Source organism: Aegilops tauschii, chromosome 6 (assembly GCF_002575655.3).
Source record: "Aegilops tauschii subsp. strangulata cultivar AL8/78 chromosome 6, Aet v6.0, whole genome shotgun sequence".
NCBI classification, from domain to species: Eukaryota; Viridiplantae; Streptophyta; class Magnoliopsida; order Poales; family Poaceae; genus Aegilops; species Aegilops tauschii.
In genome coordinates, this window is record NC_053040.3 from 29,695,735 (window position 1) to 29,715,645 (window position 19,911).

Below are 19,911 nucleotides of genomic sequence, written 5' to 3' on the forward strand. Positions count from 1 at the left end.
ACATGTGTGGTGCCTAGCTCGGAGGCGCTGCACTGCTGGGTGCAGGCCCAGGGGCTGCCACGGTGAACAGAGGTGCAACGCTCCAGAGCTAGGCGCTGCACCGTAGGTGGGGCGCCTGCGTGTCGGGCGCCACACAAAAAGGTCAGCCACGTGAATAGTTTCACGGGCAGTCATTCTGTGATTTGACTTCGTCCCGAGGTCAAAATTGTCAAATTTGCCTATTTAGAAATGGAGGGAGTAGTCGTTATGAAGATGCTGTCTGAATAAATCAAACTACAGTAACGGTTAACTCCTCGAGATGCCAAATTTGACTTGTAGCTCTTTACTACCTACCGTTGGCTTAAAGTGATGCCAACCATGACGCCACACAAGGGACAGCTGCTCTAATTTGTCCCATCGTACAACCAAGTGAGCCAACTACAGAAACTCATGAGGCAGCATCCCAAGCACGGGAACAACCAAAACACACCACTCTGCTCCCAACCCCCACCAAAACACCGGCTGTTCGGCACGGCGTCGCACACGTACGGCGGCATGGGAGGCGAGCCAGGTGACCAGGAGCCGTCGCCGGCGAGCGCCCGGCGGCACGTGCTGCTCCTGTGCAGCCCGTGCATGGGGCACCTCATCCCTTTCGCCGAGCTGGCGCGCCGGCTCGTCGCCGACCACGGCCTCGCCGCCACGCTCCTCTTCGCGGCGGCCACGGATGCCCCCTCGGAGCAGTACGCCGCCCTGGCCGCGTCCGTGCCCGACGGCGTCGACCTCGTCGCGCTGCCCGCGCCACCGGCGGACGCCCTGCCGCCCTCAACCCCCGTGCGCGAACGCGTCGTGCACGCCGCCCTCTCGGCCGTCCCACATGTCCGGGACATTGCCGGGTCGCTGACCTCGACCGCGCCGCTCGCCGCGCTCGTGGTGGACATGGCCAGCGTGCCGGCGCGGGACGTCGCCACGGAGCTGGGCGTCCCGTGCTACATGTTCTTCACCTCGCCGTGGATGCTCCTCTCCCTGTTCCTGCACCTCCCGGAGCTCGACGCCGGGCTCGTCGGGGAGTACCGGGACGCGACGGAGCCCATCCGGCTGCCGGGCTGCGTGCCGATCCACGCGCGCGAGCTTCCCGGGGCCATGCTCGCCGACCGGAGCAGCGAGACGTACGCCGGTTTCTTGTCCTTGGCCAAGGACGCCGCGAGAGTCGACGGGATTCTCGTGAACACGTTCCGTGAACTAGAGCCTGCCGTGGGCCAAGGCGGCACGGACTGCGTGAAGGACATGCCGGTGCACGCGATCGGGCCGTTGGTCTGGACAAGGCCGGTCGGCGTGAACCGGGAGCCGGAGCACGCACGCCTCATAACATGGCTGGACCAGCAGGCACGTGGTTCCGTCGTCTTCCTCTCGTTCGGGAGCGGTGGCACGCTCACGCGGCGGCAGACGACCGAGCTAGCGCTCGCGCTGGAGGCGACCGGGCGTCCGTTCATCTGGGCCGCAAAGAGGCCACACGAGGACACGGCGGACGGCGCCTTCTTCGGAACCGGGCGAGGAGGAGACGACGACGACGACCCGCTGGGCTTCCTGCCGAGGGGCTTCGTCGAGAGGACGGCGGGGGTGGGGCTCGTCCTCCTGTCGTGGGCCCCGCAGACAGCGATCCTCGGGCACGCCGCCGTCGGGTGCTTCGTCACGCACTGCGGATGGAACTCGAGCCTGGAGGGCATCCTTAATGGAGTGCCGATGGTCGCATGGCCGCTCTACGCCGAGCAGAAGATGAACGCCGCCATGTTGGAGGCCTACGCAGGGGTGGCGGCCCGCTTGAACGCCGCCGGACCTGGCAACGGCAACGGCTTTGTGTGCAAGGAAGAGATTGTGAGCGTGATCCGACGTGTGATGGATGGGGAGGAAGCAGCAATGATGAGGAGGCGTGTTGGTGAGCTCAGAGACAGAGCCACACATGCGCTAGCCATGGATGGTTCTTCAACTCTTGCACTAGCCAAGGTCACAGCTTTGTGGAAATCTTCTACTTCTCGTGACGAAAAATAAAGGAAAAGCAAAATAAATGTATGTTTGCAAGCCACCGATCACCATCTCTCTACTCCTAAAACGGGATTTGATAGGCTGAGATTAACGAGAGGGGCGTTTTGGTGGACGAGCTCCATGCAGGCCGCTATCCGCGCCGGTCGCTCTGGCCTCGCGATGGGTGGCCTCTGCTCTTTTTGCTATATACGAGCTGTATTAGCTGGAAATACGGCTGTGCCACCTACTCCTGTTCAGGGTTTGTACGTGGGCCTACGGTTTTGCTGCTGCTGGCAGGATATAGCTCAAATAATAAATATTCTTTTTCAGGCGGTCTACGAGCTGCTGAAATACCATTAACTTTGTGTGTGCGCGCACAAGATGTTTTGCCTGTGCGGCTTTGAATTTGGCCCACTTCGCGGGCTGGCGCAGGTGGCTGGTGGGGGAAATAAATGTATCTTCCTGGCCCGTGCAGCGACAGAGATGACCTTTAAGCGGTGCGTGGCCTGTTTGGGCAGTCGACCTACACACCGGCTAGGGGTGAGCGCCGCTTCTCGCCATGGACGGCATGGAGTTCTTCTTCGGGGAATCTGGAGCAGGGTAATCTTCTGAAAAAACCCTATTTCTCGTGTAATTTCTGGCTATTTGGGAGTGATTTGTTAAGCTGGAGTTCGATGGATTGAAGTTTCCCCTATCTTGTTCTTCTAAAAAATCAGATCTGGCTGGCTCTCGATTGCCTGTGCAGGCTCGTACCGCGTTTGGACGGAGGGGTTGTCTTAAGAGAGCTAGTTGCCGGCACGCAACTGATTGAGGGCGGCACGAGTGAAACTGCTGATGCGGGCGAGGAGTTGATTTCTTCTTTGCCATTGGGATGAGCTGGAGGCCACATGGATTACGAAGGGGGAGGAGAGACTGGCAAAGGGATGGGCGATTCATCTGACACGGGAGCTGCAAATATAGCGTGTGATGCCGCGGACCGGGATGCATACGAAGAGGGCGTGGTAGTGTCCAATACAGATCAATCTTGTTGGACCAGGAGGTTATTTTGTTATCCCTCACCTTGTAGCTGTTTTCGTTCTTGTTGATAATTTTGACCTGAAATATATGCTTTATCAGCTTGCTGGTAGTCTTTGTTGTAGTGCTGTTCATCAGTTCGTTTTGCTTTATTTGGGCGGTGCACATACTGAAAATTACTCAGAAAGTATGAGCATTGAAATAACCTGAAGAGGTAAGCGTAGCAGCACACCAGGAACGCTCACGTACAGATTAGAAATTAAAATAACATGTTATGACGATTTTGACACATGGCTAACGACTCGGTTCACAGAAAAAGGTGGGTTTGTACACCAAAAATGGTTGCTGCTATCTGCTGTTTTTTTGTTTGTTAAAACGAAAATTTCCTGTTGCACCTGCTACTTACATGGCAACACATATATCTTCAGTAATTATATTCCCACAAATGTTCCTGATTTTTGCTATGTAAACACCAAAAAGATGTGGGCTGTGAGCCCATGGTCACCACTCTGTTTTTTGTGTCCTTCAGTGAATTCAGTCACCTGATTAGTTTGTGTGCCATTATTCGCAGAGTCAGAGTTGGGAAGGCGCCATATGAGAGGGAGCCGAGCCCTTCACGGATGCCTTGGAAGAAAGTTACCAGGAGAAAAGGACAAAACTAGTAAGTTTGGTTAAGTCTTCATGGTTTTTGTGTGCTGTTGCATTGTTCCTGTTGAGAAGAGCTAATTTCCCTTTTATGCGGTCGTCATTTGCAAGGAGGGATTGTCCTGAAGCAAAATATCCTAATTGAGGTGCATGCCTCACAGGTTTATACCAGGACAATGTTTGAGAAATTTGGTGAAGCACTGTATGAATGTGGGCGTATGATCTCATGGAAGTCAGGCCACACTTGGAGTACATTGCTAGGAACATCAAGTTTCAGTCAAAGGAAAAATGGTGCAAGAATGAGTTTGTGATCTCCATGAGCGAGACAACTGATGAGTTTAGGAGTGTGGAACATTTGAGCACTATGGAATGCTTTGCAGCCATGCACTTAAGGTGGGTGTCCTAGTTCCTCGTTATTCACAATCAGTTACTGTAGAGTGACATGGTTTGGAAAAACACTGGAAACTGACATTTCTCTGTATGATGTTCTTCAGGTCATGATACACCTAAAACTACATGAGCTCCCTGCGAAACATGTACTGAAGTGATGGACTAGAGATGCAAGAGATATACTACCGCCGGAGTATTTGCGCGCGCTACCAGAAGGATCATGGGCCGCTGAAGTATTCTTTTCGTCGACACAACACTTTGTACCTGTTGGCACTCGATATCGTTAAGTTAGGCGACAGTAATGTGGAAGCGTATGCACTTGCTATGGAGAAAATGCGAGATGTCAAAGTGTTGGTCGGGCCAGTTGCCGCCGTGACGGATGGGCTTGGTTTATCTGATAGAGAGCTCGCAGCAGATTTAGCCGGCTCTGCCGTTGGTAACAAGTAGCACCTTGGCCGAACTAAGTCTGAACACACCATTTCGGAAGGATCAGATGTGTTCCCAGCACCGTCGAGGTAACGACCGGCTGAGCGTCCAACAACCAGCCGTGACAAGGCTCCATATAAACAACCATCAAAGAGAAGTAGAATATGTTCTATATGCGGAATTCACGGACACAAGAGCACAACATGCCCAGCCAGGGGAGATCTGCCAAAGGCACCTAGGAAATCTCCTCGCTGCTCAAGATGTGGGTTAACAGGGCACATGAAGAACATGATGGATCCATGGGATCGTGTAGGGTAGGATTAGATCCGGTGAACCTACCTTCTCCAGCAGTTGATGAACTCGAGCCGGAGGCCATCGTGGTGCTGGGGCGCACGGCGATGGCGGAGAGTGGGCGAGGTGGTGGAGCTTCCCGTGAGCACCGCGCTAACTCTAGATCGGTAGGGATTGTAGGTGGGGATTATGGCAGCGATTAACCTCGTAAGTCGTGCCCCGGCCCCCACCTCTGTTTATATAGCGCGGGTCACAGGGGCCCACCAACCATGGTTTGGTTGGGCGCCCCCGATCAGGGCGCGAGTCAGGGGCCCGTTCGACCCGTTGGGTTCGAACGGGAGAGAGATCAACCTAACAGAACACACATGCAGCAACCCACCTAAGGTCTGAAAAAACTAGATTTTAGTGTTGTTTCTTGATGGTATGGATCTGGTTATCTGGCACTTTGTTATTAAAAACCGTACCTTATTTGTGGAAGACATCAAAAAATGGTGTTTGTGCTTGTCTGATACTATGCATTCTTGTGTGGGTATGGTAAAAAAACATTTTTAATTCCCGTGACGAATTCCGTTATATATGCTCGTGTGTTGTGGTCGAACTGAAGAAATTCAGCACAGATGGTGATTCGTCCTTGACAGCCTGTCAGCGTGCCCATGTTCATCTATGTGAGTGAGTGATGCTAGCACTGGATGGACATGATGGGTGAATGGATCGCACATCTGAACAGCCTGTCAGCGACATGGGATGCTACGGTAGGAAAATACAGAATACGGTGTGGGCGTTACAGCTGTGAGCTCGAATACATGACATAAATGCGTCTCTGCAGCAGCTTGATTCGATTACTGACGACCAGGATACCGAGCCGCATGGAGCTCGGCCTCCAAACGGCATTTTCGGAGATTAACGGTTTATTTTTGTCTCACCATACTGTTTTTTTCTCTCCCTCACACTGAAACCCAAATCGATGTGCCCGGTCCCTCTTTCGTTTTTTATACTTGCTTTGGCAGATGGCGCCGTTTCAATTCAATAACCTAAATACTAGGTAATGAATTATTAAAAAATCACACTATATACATATACATATGAGATCACCTTCTTAAAAGACAGAGAAGATTTTTCTCAATAACCTTTCAAATCAAAATGAAATATTTCTTAATAACAAGTCGCTAATACCATGCACTATGACAGTTAAAATTTTTGTTATTATCTCTATTATTAAATCTCTACTCTAAAAGAGGAGTTTGTAGACCGGTACGCACTGATTATTTTTTCTCCTTCCAAAATAAAATTAGATATTTCTCAATAATAATTCGCTAATCCTGAGCACTATGTCATTTATTATCTATGATCACAACTTTTCCGAGAGAATTTTTCTTCCGTCCCACCCGCATGTCTCCATTTTCACCGAAATGTTTTTTTCTTGTTTTGTTCGTTTCGTTCGACCTCCCCTCCCATGTACGTTGTGGCCTCTCCCCACCGAATCTTTCCAAATAAATCCCACCTCCCCTCCTCGTTCAACCTCCCCTCCCGCTTGTTCCCCACCTTCTCCGCGATCGCCACGGGTCCAACAACAGTCAGGGTCATCAACGTGCCGACTTCGCGTCTACTGAATTCTCCCGACTTGTTACTGAATCCATAACGGTTCAGATACAACAATCTTCTTCTTCTTGAAACTCATATTTTTGCCTAAATAAATTATAAAAAGATGTGATTTGCAAAACATATATTCGAAGAGCAGTTTTAACATGCTCCCTCTTACCCCCTCTTTTCACATGAGATAAGATCTGAGCAGTTGATCTTATTAATTTGTGGTATGATTGACTCTTACCTTCTTAACTCACATGTATAAAGAGGGGTAAGAGGGAGCATGTTAAAATTTGCCATAGTCGAAACTATTATGGGGCCAAACTGTGGATATATATGCTAGGGCATTAGCAGTGGCCTTTCCTGGTTGTTGTCATCATGTATCTGGCTATCCACTTTTCTGTCCCTTCTCTCATCTTGCAGGCTACCTGTTGCCTTTTGCACCGCGGTGCATTGCACAAGGATCATGTAATTGACCTGTTGGTCTTCGGGCTTCAGCATGTTTTGAAATATATAAGGTAGAACAAGATCTACCTTTTCATTAAAAAAACTGTTATGAGGTGGGCAGGGGCATTTGCCCCCCCCCCCCCCCCCCCGGTTGCACTTATAGTTAAGTACATGTGGATGCTTATCAATCGAGTGAGGCTCTGACGGCCGGAACCCTCCTCAGAGGCCATAAATCACAAGGGCTGCCTGACTTTGTGGGATTCTAATGTACCGAACAACGCCATCCATGCACGTAGATTGCGGAAACGCTCCTGAGCGAGCGAGCGCTCCAACGAGCGATCTCTTCCGTCGTGCTGTCGAATACTAACGAAAGATGGGCCCACCCACGTTTATGATTCAGCCCACATGTGCGCGTACACCGTTCGACCCTCCCTACTCTTTCTCCCGTAAAAACTAAATCTCACCCCCCCCCCCCTATTTCAATGGGTGGGGCCCGGGGTGGGGCCAGATTTACCTCAAACGATATAGCCAGAATTGCTAAAAAGGGAAAGCGTGGCCTGTCGGAAATCGCGCGTTGCAGCGCGCGCGCGAGATAGCAGCTCCCCGGAGATTGATTACGAATGGGCTTGCAGTGGGTGATGAACTACACAAAAGAAGGATCAAACCTGGTTTTTTCTGTGTTGCGTGTGGGCGGGAAGTGACAAATTATCACAGACTTTGGTCGTGCCCATACTCAGCTTTGTGGAAAATTATGCACTCGAAAAAGGGAACTCCAGTGGCGATCCCGCCGGTGCAGGCTAGCTCCCAAAGTGCACTTGCTAGTTTGTTTTGTTAAGGGTGCTCACCACATTTGCCACCCAGTTACTAGCATTAGCATGGCTAGGTGAGGCAAATGCAGAAGAAAGAGCAACGATGATTCAGGGTGGATACACACTGTGGTTACTAGCATTAACATACGGAGAGAAGATTTTTCTCGATAACCTTTTAAATCAAAATAAAATATTCCTGCTGTTGAATCGTTAATACCGCGCACTAGGACATTTATTTATGTTATTATTATGTCTACTGTTGAATCCAAAACGTCTTATAAAAGTTTACAAAAGGAGTGTTTTACGGTAGGTTAATATGTAATCGCACATGTGAGTTGGACAACGCACTGTGAGTTGGTCCAGTTGGACAAGGCACACCAAAATGGCTACACGAGCCCGGCAGCTCTGTCGCAGCTTATAAACAATCAATAACCTTGGAAGAAAGAAAAATAAGTCAACTACTTGCTCCGTCCCATGATATAAGAGCGTTTTTGACACTATGAAACTGGAAAGAGACCTATGGCGAAATATCCCTCCATGAATGACAGTGAGGTCCCATGTTGCTATTTTAGACAATATAATAATACGAAACCAATCAGGTCTGCCTGTTGACAAATGTTTGCCTTTTTTTTTAGAAAGTTATTTTTTAACCCTGGTCAGAACAAGTAATGCATATGTTATATGTTACCCTCTGTAATAGCTTACTTGGTGGGAAAAAAAATACAAACACTCTTTCTCTGAAGCTTGAGCGTGCTCTACTGAAGCAAGCTAAGCTAATTCACTTCATAATGACTATGTATATTCGGTGCTCGAGCTCAGATGCACCGGAAATATATATATGACGGGCCGTGCGCAGTGGCCGTTAAGACGTCTATGCACCCGTGGAGGGTCAGTCTGGCACAGGAAAATGGCTGGTCTGCGGACTGCCGTCACATTAAATGCGCCAGCTTTACCGCATTTTTCTGGATCGATACAGCCCGAATACCATGTTGAATACATGGAACGGCACGGATCCACATGCGAGTGAATGGGAGAGATATCGAGATCATCTGAACACTGGCTCGGAATCGAAATTTTCGCTATGCCTACTTTCTGATTCTAAAATTTCATGGTTCAGTTTACTCTTATTCTGCCCTCCTTAAATCAAATAAGCATGCAAACAAAGCATTCATATACATGCCAAGAATAAAGCTAATTTTGGTGCTAACAGTAGGGGTGCTCAGGTGCATAATGTCAAGGAACACACTGACAGGTTGTTTTTCCTGAAACTTTGTTCCTTCTGTCAAATCTGAATATAAATGCAACTGGAACATAACTATGACTCAAACTTTTGGCTATGTGTATGTCCAAACCTGGTCAAATTAGAACTTACCTATACACCTACCTAAATCAAATAAACATGCAAACATGGTGTTCAGAACAGAGGAACACCACAACAGATGTAAACTCCAAGGTGTAAGTCAATATTGAATCTTCGGATATGTGTCTTGTTCAGACAACAAACAATTCCTGAACAAATCTCTGAAAAATTTCAGAGATGCAAACATGCTAGCGGCTAGTTTTCTTCGGTACAATAATCTTTTACAGAAATATGCTGGTGTAGCTAACATGTATTTTCCACAGAAATTTATATATATAAAGGGTTTACTTTGCTTTTTAGCTATCATACAAACTCCCGAACCTGACTTAACAAATTCATTACCTTTGCCACGTCTTGCATCAGAGGAAGGGCAACTCTGCCCATCCATGGCTGGACTAGACAACTGGAATGGGTCGACCTCTTACCTTAAGCAGCTCCTTCCAAGACTTCACTCTGCTGCTATCAACGACTCCCTACCTGTAAAGAAGGCGCTAGAACTTAATGAACCCCGGGATCCGTTCCAACTGCCGCTCCTTAGATGATTTCCTTATCTTCAGACATATTCTTCAGAACATTCAGACCAACACAGCAGAAGACGATAATGGGAGCTGCTCTTGGGGAAATCATATCGCTGCTCTTAAAAAAAGTCTACTTTCAGCTCCTTGCTCATGATTAAGCCCCTTATGGTCCTGTAGTGCACTACCACTGCTAAATGACAGACTACCCTACAGTTTCCCAGTCAAATATTCTTCTATAAACTTTCTGTTCAGATGGCAAAAAGATTACCATCAGATTTAAAAAGAGCAACAAAATATTAATTACATCTGTTTTGTAAACCCCATTTACGAATATCATAGACCTTTCCTCAGAAAAAAGGTGACATTATCTGAAAATTCTGAGAAAACTTAGACGGTTCAAAAATAGTACCAAGGTGGAGGCGTCGACGATTGAGTAGCTGATGAAGCATCGTGGTTATCATCAACTGGATCACAATCAAACTTGTTAGTAGTAACAACGATGTAACAAATATCTTAACAGCTAGCTAGCACCATTACCATCAAATCTAGAACAAAACTGAGAGTCATTGCAACAGAAAATATATACAGGGAGGAGCATATCCTTTGCTCTGCATGGACCCACGCATAAAATTTCACGATGAACACTAACAAGCTTCACATAGATTCTGCACTGTTAAAAAAATTGGAAAAAATATGATTAGCCAGTAATGCAAATTAAGCCTATTACATAAGTGTGCCCTTGTATGCAGAGAACAATTCAGGTCCTCTTAAGAAGGATAAAATATGACCAAACATTGACTCCTTGTCAATTTCCAAGAAGCCGTTTAATATGGACCTCACTAAACTCAGAATACGCCAAGTTATCTGTTCAGATTAGTCCTGATATCTGCAAACATAATGTACATGGATTTGTTAACAAACTGTCCAGAGAAAGGAGGAAATATTTGGAACTGCTAACAATTTAAACTACCCACAATCTTACAGGTTAAAGAGATTCAGGCAAACCGATTTCAGTATGAAGCATCACAAATACATCCGTCTAGCATGGAACCGCTAAGAAAAGAACACATAAAAGAAACCCACTCGTCTTACCTCCTCTAGATAATTACACAAGCGCAGATTTTTACTTTCCAGTGGTTTAAGGATGTCTATCACCCATCTCAGACAAGCTTGAAATTAGCCTTTTGTCCAGCAACACGCCGATTGACTCAGCCTCCCTGATCAGCTGCCGGCACCTGGCCATCCTCCCCGCTGCGGCATAGCCTTCAATCAGATTACAGTATATGTCACTGGTCGGAACGAATCCAGCCTCCTTCAACCTCGACAGGTACCGAAAAGCCCTTTCTGGATCACGCAATGCCACACACAGCTTCACGATGACCCGGTACGCCGGCAGGTCAAGAAGACAGTTTGCCTGTTCCATTTCCCAAACCAGGGCCAACGCCTCTCGGTGCCTCCCATCACGGGAGCGGCTGTGGATCACTGTAGTGTACATCACAACAGTTGGGTTCCCGCCAGACCCTCTGAACCAGCTGAACAGGCTCTCCACGGCTGCGTACCGCCTGAGCTTTATGCAGACCTTCATGACAGCTGTGCAGTCCTGCTGTTGCAGGTCAAAGTCTGGCCTCTCACCGAGCTCATCGAGCAGTGCAGCAGCGAGCCCATAGCCTTCAGGTGTCCGGGCAACCTCCAGAATCAGCTTTGCGTAGATGCTCGGGTGCAGTGTCCTCTTGTTCATCCTGGCAAGTTCAAGGAGCTTGCGTGCCAGGCCTACTTTGCCTGCCCTGATGAACCCCCTCGCCATGGCTTCGAGGACAGCACGGCTCGCCGAGGGGACGCACTCCTCAAGCGCAGACTCCATCTTCAGCTCGTCGAAGCGCGCCAAAACCTCGATGGTCGAAGCGAGGATCCGGTCATCAGGGAACAGAGGCACTGCCTTCTGCCCCTGTGCCCAACACAGTGTCTGAAGCGCTCTCTCAGGAAGCCCCATGTGCCCGAGCTCCCGGATGGTCATGGACAGGGAGCCTTTCCGGAGGAAGGGGACCCAACGGTCCAGCACTTTGCACACATCGGACTCCGGGGGGAGCGCGGCAATCTCCTTGGCAATCCCGACGAGGACCTCGGGGTTCTTGCGCACCTTGTCGCTGAACATGGAGCGCGAAGCCAGCCGGACGTGCTGCGTCGGTGCTGGAGTGATGGGTGGCCTCGTCTTGTGGGGCAGCGGCAGCGGGAGAGGCCGCTGTGTCGCCGGGTTCGGCGGCTTCACTGGCTTCCGGCGCATCGGCCGGGCAAACAGCGCCGAGATGGCCTCGATCTCATCTTTGCCCCATTCCGAACCACCCTCTTCCTTATCCGCAGCGGCGTCCTCTCCGTACGCCTGCTGCTTACCATACGCCGATTCCTTGGCGACACTTCCTTTGGATGACCCAGCGCAAGAGACCCGAGCAGTAGACCGAAGACCAAAGCTTCTGCTGTGAAGGAACTTGGCGCCGACGGTCTTCACCAATGCTGGTGCCAGGGAAACGCCGTCTGGCAGCGCGGAGAGAGGCGGCCAGCTCGCCAGAGATGACATGGCCGGCAAAGAACTCTCTCCTCGCCTCTTCCGCCCGCCCCTCGCTGGGCGCTGCGACCGCCCGTGCTACAGGCACGTGGCACGGAGGAAGCACCGCGCGGTCGGCCGCTTGAGCCGGCGCGGCAATCCGACGAACACCTTGAGTGCAGCCCGGGGGGATCGGCCTCCCTCAGCCCCTCCAGCTGGCTCCGCCGAGCCGACCTTGTCAGCTCGACCTTGCGAGCGCGTACGGCCGCAGCGCACTGCAATTGCGTGCTCGGCTCCGCCGCGAATCCCACGTCCGTCCCGCCGGCCGCCGCTTGTGGGAGCGGGAGGCCGCGCTGCCGTAAGAGGATGTGGGGATTGATATTTTTCTTGCTTCGAGTCGTCTCAGCAGAAGCAGCAGGCAGCCGATGGATGTCTCAGTTGATAGTCCGCGTTCCGGGTTTTATTTTCGTCCCATCTAATACGGTCTTTTTTGGTACTTCTTTGGTACTTGCTCCCACCTCCCGCTCAGCCGCAAAAAACCAATGAAAACCCCGCGATCGAGTCCCGCAGACGTCCAACCTCTTTATTTTCGTCCTCCCTCGACCTGCGAAAAGAAACCAACGAAAAAAGATCGAGGCCCCCTCGCACGAACCGGGAGCGAGGCCTCCTCACGAAAAAAAATATCTGACGATCCAGGCTGCCCTCGATCGTCTCGCACGAGGACGAGAACCATGCCCCAGCCGCCATAGTGGAGCCCTACGCCGCCGCCGAGATCGGAGAGGAGCCGCCGCCGCCGAGGTTCGAGAGGAGCTGGCCACCACGACCTCCCTCCCTAGGCGGCCGCCACCACCCCCTCCCCAAGCAGCCATGTACAGCAGGGCGGCGCCCACGCGCCTGGCCTATGTAGGTCTCGGCCTCCCTCCTCCCTTCGTCCAAGGCCAGGAGCTCCCCCTCCCCGACCCGATCTGGTGGAGAGAGGGCCAGGCCTTGCCACTCCGGTGGTCGCTGTGGCCAGATCTGTCCGGGGTAGTCGCCGTAGAGCCTCTATGGCGGCGGAGTAGCAGCAGCCCGACAGAAGGTGGGTGCCAGATCGTCGTCCAGCAGCTCGCCGTCGGAGCTTCTCACTACAGGCGATGGAGGCCGGTGCTACTCGGTCTATCTATGATGTTTGTTTCCTGTGTTTACATGGCAGAGTGATTGCTGCACTGGCTTTTGGCTATGGATGCAAGTTGGGAACTCATTCCGTGATTTGAGGGTGCAGGTAGGGATGATGCTGCGGATGGGATGGGAAGATGTGTGTGTGTGTGTGCTAGCTGCTTCACATACGACTCAGAGAAAGAATTGCTTTGCAGGTACACACTTGCTGCAAACTGATGTATTGAACTTTCAGGGATTTTGATTGGTCGCCCAAATAACCCATTCTCCTTTTGTTGATATTTATGAAGGAGATCATTATTTCTCTTTTAGTTTCAGGTTGCCAACATCACGAATTTCATACTTATGGAGTGGAGCCACCAAACAATTTATGAGGTAAAATCACTATATACATATTGTTTTCCCACCGCTGCTTCAAGCGACACGCATTCGTTGCAAAGAAATCGGCATCACCTGCGTGCTTGCTTGTGTTTGTTTCTAGCCGGCAAGAATCCATCGAGTCTTCCTCTATGCGTGCGACCTTGCCAGTGTGTGAATCAATCAAGGCAAGGGCAAGCAACCAACATTAAGCATGTGCGAGTCTTGCCGGGATCTGATCTATCAACTCGTTCAGCCAGCTTTGCACCATGTGCACGTCGTCCATGCTAGAAAAGCACTTGGCAAGTGGACGGCTCCATTGGCCATGCGTCAATAATTCAAATCATTATCTATACTCGATAGACACATACTTTTTTATGCAATTCTGAATTTATGGAAGCAGAAGAACTGATTATGTGAATTAAATATCTAATCCCATGTGTAGGTGCTATCTAACTGTTGTGATTATTTATGCGCATATAACTTGCAGGTAGATAACTCTATAGTATGAAGACTTAAAAATACGAGTGCATGTCATTGGTGTTTTGAATCCATCTTCCATCACTTCTAATACTTTTGTATTACATAATACTATTTTTTCAGCATTTGATTGACATATCGATGGTATTTGTAATAAATTTCTTTCTTTAAATTCTTTTCCAGGAAATATGTTGAAGCACCGAATGTATTCCATTTGCAGTTAGTATTGTCCCCAGTTTTGCTTGATTTGATTTTTATTTCCCATCAGTTTTGTGTTTTGTCAGAGAATGGTTTCTCTTTACCTGTAGTAGTCCCTGTACTCAGGTAAATCCTTTTGCATCATTTCACTATTGGTTTTGTTGTAATTGTATTAGATTTCCGCCATGGACGCCGCCTCGCTCATGGGCTCCTCCTCCGCCGACGCGCGCACCGACGGGGAGCACCGGATGGGCATCACCATCATGGGCGTCTGCTACGACGGCGGCGTCCTCGCCGCTGACACTCAGGACCAGCACCGGTACCCCCCCCCCCCCTCGCGGATCCAACAGCAGCGGCTAGGTCAGGGTCGGAGATGGCGCATCGGCCATCCGATTCCGCCGGTCGTAGATCAAACAGAGGGCGTGATAAAGTCCAGCAGAAGTGGTGGCCGGGATTTTTACTGTTAATTCGATCTGCAAAACAGTGATCAATATAGTATATGTGCAGTAAAATAGACATGTTGCTGATAGTGTTGTAGTAGTGTGTGATTTGGTTGCATAGTTTTCTAATGGAAACAAGTGAAAAAGTCTTTGATTTTCTGATTTCTTTATGCTTGCAGAGAGGTTCCACGACTTCGGTTTGGCTATGATCAAAATTGGAGGAGAGCCCGATGCATTGGAGAGCATCATCCGCGAGTTCCACAGGATCGAATTGAGGAGGCATTATAACCTGGCATCATTTGGATGACTTTGTCAGTAGGTAGAAATTAGAATTTGAGCAATCTGAGACCCTGAGTTCTGCATAAAGAATTCCGAAAGTGAAACACCTTGTTTGTCCTGCAGGAAGAATGGCTAACATGCCTGTTAAAGCTAGATAAACGCGTATTGAAGGAACTGGGGTATGTCCGCCATGTTGAACACCCTCACAATGACGGGTAATTTCTTGTTACATTCACCATGGAATGGTTTTGTGATTCTGTTCCTTGTACATAATTCAGTTAAATTCTATCAAGTATCCAGTTACTTGCCATTCTTTGGTGAGATTTGTTGATGATTTTTCTGAAGTATTTTTGTGCTATTCTCATGTTTGTCAAACATCAATTTAGACATCTTGACAATACTTCCAACACTTTTTTAGCAATTGATACTGCCCACACTTTTCCTGGTCTTTTCGTCCCACAGTAGAATAATCCTATGTTGCCATGAAAAACAATTTCATGTGCTGAAGGCAGCGGATCAAATCAGCACTACTCCATACTGCATTGTTCTTGTCCCATTTCGAGTATCTTCGTTAAATCATTTTCATCGGTACTAAGTAGCACTGACCTTTATGTGTTAATTTTTTTTACCAACTTGCGAAGAATGCATTTTTTCCTTTTCTTTATGTACACAAATGAGGCAATGCAGTTGGCATCGACATCTGCTACTCGCCGGCCTCTCTTGGAGCGCAGGTCGCCATCGCCGTCCGCCGCTTCGGCGCTCGGCTCCTGCCCCATGGACGCATTCGCCACACCACTACTAGGGAAAAGCCTAACAGTAACGCGGGTAATAGGGCTATCAGTACAGCTAACGTGTACCAGTAGCGTGTACCCACAAGCGCTACTGGCATACATACTTAGCAGTAGCGCTGGTTGGGGAAGGTGCTACTGGTGGGACTAATGGTATGGTGCTAGCTTTATGAAATAAACGCTCAGCGTTCGCAATTCTTCATACTTAACTTGTTCATTGCATTTCAAACTTCTAGATTAGATGCCTGATATTTTTTTCTTAAAGAATGTAAAATGGGAGTGCGTGTAAAAGGACTTCCCATTTTATTGCATTCAAGAAATGACCAAGTTACTGAATTTGATTTGTAGGTACCATACAATGTTAGCGAGAACAGTGATTGGGGGATTGATATTTTCGAAGTAAAGAGGTGCTTGGAGGAGGCACGCGTCGCAGGTTTGACTGTTTGGGCTATGGTGATCATAAACCCCGGATAACCGACGGAACAGGTATGCAAACAGATATTTGCAATAACATCAAAAAATCTAAAAGGTTCGCTAAAATTGTGCTGAAACTCAATATCCGCAAGCTTTGCTGTAGGTACTTTCTGTGACCAACCAGGAGGAGATAGTAGAATTTTGTCGAAAAAAAGGTTTGGTTATGCTTGCCGATGAAGTTTGCACTTGGTGAACTGCGGTAGTTTTGTGACGCGGACGCGTGTGTAGACATCCTACATTTGTATAAATGCGTTTACAGGTATACCAAGACAAGCTCTATATGGAGGACATGAAGTTCAATTCTTTCAGGAAAGTTGCCAGATCACTTGGGTATGACGAGAATGGTATATCCATAGTGTCATTTCATTGGGGGGTAAATCTTTGTTCATTAGAAACACAGTTCATAGCCTCTGGAAAATAAGCCTTAGATTAGAGATCCATGGTAATTTTTTCATCATCTGAACTTGGCAGGGTACTCTGGAGTATGTGGCAGAAGGGGAAGCTACTTGTTGATATGTAAAATTCCCTTCACGACTCGTTTAGGAATAACAGAGTTTTGGAGATGATGTGATGGGTGAGATTCGCAAGGTGGCTTCTGTGACTCTTTGCCCCAACATAAATGGTGACTTGCGATGGATCCACCGAAGGTTCGTTCATCATGCCTTTCTTGTGTCTACTACTATAATTTATTGTAATTAGTACATATTATCCTGATAATCATTGTGCAAGAAAACTGAGAGCTCAGTTTACAACACTGATGGAGTCAGTCCATCGAATATTTGAGGATTCAAATTCAGAGAGAATATTCCATCGAATGTTCAAAGAATTCAGAAAGTAGAGTAAGCAGAGCTCAGATAGTAGTGATACAGATTAACTTATATCAACGGGTGCTTACACTAAATCTGGCCAAATACTGTAGTAAGTAGCCTCCTTGTGTTGTCGGTTATTACATGCTATAAAAGACTTCAGCTCCTGCACCGAACCAAATTAATGGGGTGATAATACAGATTAACACTACAAAAGCCTCCCCCCCTCTCAGTCAGGCCTCTATACCCTACCACCTACTCATCTCCCTGAAACCTCTTGGGGTAGAGAGGCAAAAAAAGAAAAAACAAGAAAAGAAGACAATTAAACATTCCTGGATACAGGCAACACTGTATTCGCAAGCCCGTTGGCTACTTTCTGGGGTCGTGGAGGCTTCTTGTAATTTGCTATACTAAAATGGGGGCAAATATACTCCAACCCATGTGTATTCGCGTAATCCTGCAACGAAAAGACCGATCGGTAGATTTGTTATCATGGAGAGGGGGTTAGGGTCGTAGAATACAAGACTTTGGTGGTTACTGACAGTTCTAACATGAATTTGATTGACCTGGGAGTTGTGACATGCAAATGTTTTATGGTTGATGGTTCTGTACCATCAGTAATATTATATAAACATAGTCTCTGCTTTCATCTTCTTTGATGATATATTTTCTGGTCAAAATTTAAATGCATTATGCACCTGTTCTTTTTATTGTAGTTCCATTTTTTGTCAAATTTATAAATTCTCTATGAATAGGAATATAGAGGCATGTTCTTAATCTATTTTGGTTTTTTTGTTCACCCCAAAATGCAGTATAGATCTGCGATTGACATTTTTATTGGACCACTGGGTGAGCATTTGCAACAAAGAGCCAGGGAGTAAGCTGGGAGCGGACAAACATAATGCCCTGAACATGAGTTTGTCCTTGCATAATTATCCATGTCTGATGGTACTACACCGCTTTAGTTTGTCCTTGTATTATCTCTTATTGATAAAAAAATGTCCAGAACAAAGAAATGATGAATTGTAGTATAGCCATTTTTGTAGTTGAAAATTATGTCTAAAATTGATCATCACATAGTATGCTGGCAACTTGCAGGGTCGATGAGACATTGATTGCCATATTGCTTTTCCATCTTATTCACATCTTATGAATATATCTTTAACAATATAATTTAATATTTGTGTTTTCACAGGTAGGAAGAGACAGGATCAGATCGCTCACCAGTGATGAAGACGTGGTAGTACCGTAGTAGGGTGTGGTAGATGAACATGTCTTTATTTTCTGAATCGCTTAATATTATATGATATTGTACTGACAAGTAGGAGGTGATTGCTGATGGGTGATTCTAGATTCTTGAGTGAATACTAGCTACCATGTTATCCTAAGTGCTGTCAACTATTCAATTACAAATAAAAACTCAAGAACGTACTTAGTCTACCACAAATTGGGATTTTTTTTGCCTCAAATTTAGTCTGATACATTTTCCTTAACGTGACACTCTTTTTAGAGTTAACCCAACATTTTTCTGTTCCATCGTAATCAACTAACTTTGATATGCATGGGTTCAATGCTAAACAAAGGAGGCACACTTCTCTAGCCTCGAGGTGGTATCACTAATATGTGCCATGAACTATACGCAATTCAGGTTATGTGACCAGACACTATATTTTATCCCCATCATTATCAGTAAGCAATGCATAATTTTTCTTTGCTCATCGTCCTACTAACAATAACTTGTTCTGCCTAAGTGGTTATCCCTTATAGCATCACCTGCACCTACCAGCCTGAATGAACTTTGGCGACAATGCAAACTTGCTGTTATTGCAGATGAAAAAAATATTGTAATGTATGCAAATGCAAGTGTGATTTTTCCTTTTAGAAACCCTTTTCTGTTTTCATTTTATTCCTGTCTGAAATATAATATATAAATAAAGAGGTTTATTATTCTTCCGTCATCTTCAGCTCATGTATATTTTATGTGTTTCTTACTTTCTTTTAACATTTCTCAATATAGTTCTTCTCAACAAATTTTCATATAGCAGAGCTTGGTCCAGCACTCGGACTCTCGGACTCACTGGATGCAAATGGAGTGGAGCCTCCTCTGCCATCTCAGCATCAACCGCAGGACGGCACTACAACCAACTAGCACCATGGATGGGTCAAGGTTGCTTGTGATGAGATCATCAATCTCGAAGAAGGACAGGTTGATGATATGGACCTCTTGGACGACTATGTCGTTGTTGTTGTAAAACATGGTGATGATGTTTCAGTTGAAATAGGCAAGGGCAGTCAGCCCGAGGCGGCCCTTATTCAGGCTTCAAGATCGAGCTGCACCTTTATCGATGGAAGTCATATCCATTATTCCTCCTTATTCTATCTTATATCTTTAACTGTATTGACATAAAAACAGTGTCAGGATTATAGACATGTATCGTTGTTATTACCAATCAGATCAGTGGTACAAGTCTTTTTTCCTTGATGTCTGGGTGTTTAGCCACAAGAGGCGTTAGAAGAGCCCGAACAGAACCTACCGAGCCTGGTCGTGGTTAATGAGGATTTGCCGGATAAATAGCCTGGTCGTGGGAGGCGAAGGGGCACTTCTCGGTCAGATCTGCATACGCGGCTGGCTTTTGCGGAAGGGAGGTCATACCTACGGCGGATCTAACATGGAAGTCCCGTGCCCCTTTGCAGTGCAAATTCTTTACATGGCTGGCAATGAAGGAGCGATGCTGGACTTCGGATCGCCTTGCGCAAAGGGGTCTACCTCATTAGGATGCATGCCGTTCTGTGATCGAGAGGACGAAACGATCAATCATATACTGCTATCGTGTGTCTTTGCTCGGACTGCTTGGGCGGCCATCAATGGCTCGCTGGATAAACCAGAATGGACCCCCTCCCCTCATGATGTGC

The 19,911-nt window shown here is 47.6% G+C and overlaps 3 protein-coding genes and 1 non-coding gene across 11 annotated transcripts; 3 read left to right on the plus strand and 1 right to left on the minus strand.

Moving 5' to 3' along the window:
* Window positions 1-253: 253 nt before the first annotated feature.
* On the plus strand, window positions 254-2,354 carry LOC141020523 (hydroquinone glucosyltransferase-like). The gene has a single exon (XM_073500891.1). The coding sequence runs from the start codon at window positions 430-432 to the stop codon at window positions 2,023-2,025; it is 1,596 nt and encodes a 531-aa protein (XP_073356992.1). The 5' UTR covers window positions 254-429; the 3' UTR covers window positions 2,026-2,354.
* A 1,325-nt stretch (window positions 2,355-3,679) lies between these two features.
* On the plus strand, window positions 3,680-4,410 carry LOC109740835 (uncharacterized). The gene is made up of 2 exons (XR_012187044.1): window positions 3,680-4,050; window positions 4,152-4,410. It is a non-coding gene; the product is annotated as an uncharacterized protein (transcript).
* Window positions 4,411-10,061: 5,651 nt separating this feature from the next.
* On the minus strand, window positions 10,062-12,452 carry LOC109740832 (pentatricopeptide repeat-containing protein At2g01860). Its single transcript, XM_020299877.4, has 2 exons — window positions 10,575-12,452; window positions 10,062-10,368 (listed from the first exon to the last, which is right to left on the minus strand). The coding sequence occupies exon 1, from the start codon at window positions 12,052-12,054 to the stop codon at window positions 10,621-10,623; it is 1,434 nt and encodes a 477-aa protein (XP_020155466.1). The 5' UTR covers window positions 12,055-12,452; the 3' UTR covers window positions 10,062-10,368; window positions 10,575-10,620.
* Window positions 12,453-12,863: 411 nt separating this feature from the next.
* LOC109740830 (uncharacterized) lies at window positions 12,864-18,429 on the plus strand. Of its 8 annotated transcripts, XM_073500892.1 has the most exons (12): window positions 12,864-13,187; window positions 13,283-13,373; window positions 13,489-13,551; window positions 14,197-14,232; window positions 14,388-14,530; window positions 14,831-14,970; window positions 15,054-15,145; window positions 16,067-16,204; window positions 16,296-16,565; window positions 16,664-16,839; window positions 17,811-17,946; window positions 18,194-18,429. In XM_073500892.1, the coding sequence occupies exons 2-6, from the start codon at window positions 13,306-13,308 to the stop codon at window positions 14,956-14,958; spliced, it is 438 nt and encodes a 145-aa protein (XP_073356993.1). In that variant the 5' UTR covers window positions 12,864-13,187; window positions 13,283-13,305; the 3' UTR covers window positions 14,959-14,970; window positions 15,054-15,145; window positions 16,067-16,204; window positions 16,296-16,565; window positions 16,664-16,839; window positions 17,811-17,946; window positions 18,194-18,429. The 8 variants fall into 8 exon arrangements, with proteins under 8 accessions (XP_073356993.1, XP_073356995.1, XP_073356994.1 ...); XM_073500894.1 differs by having other exon boundaries at window positions 12,864-13,373; window positions 17,816-17,946; XM_073500893.1 differs by having other exon boundaries at window positions 12,864-13,373; window positions 16,452-16,565.
* The last annotated feature ends 1,482 nt before the right edge of the window (window positions 18,430-19,911 follow it).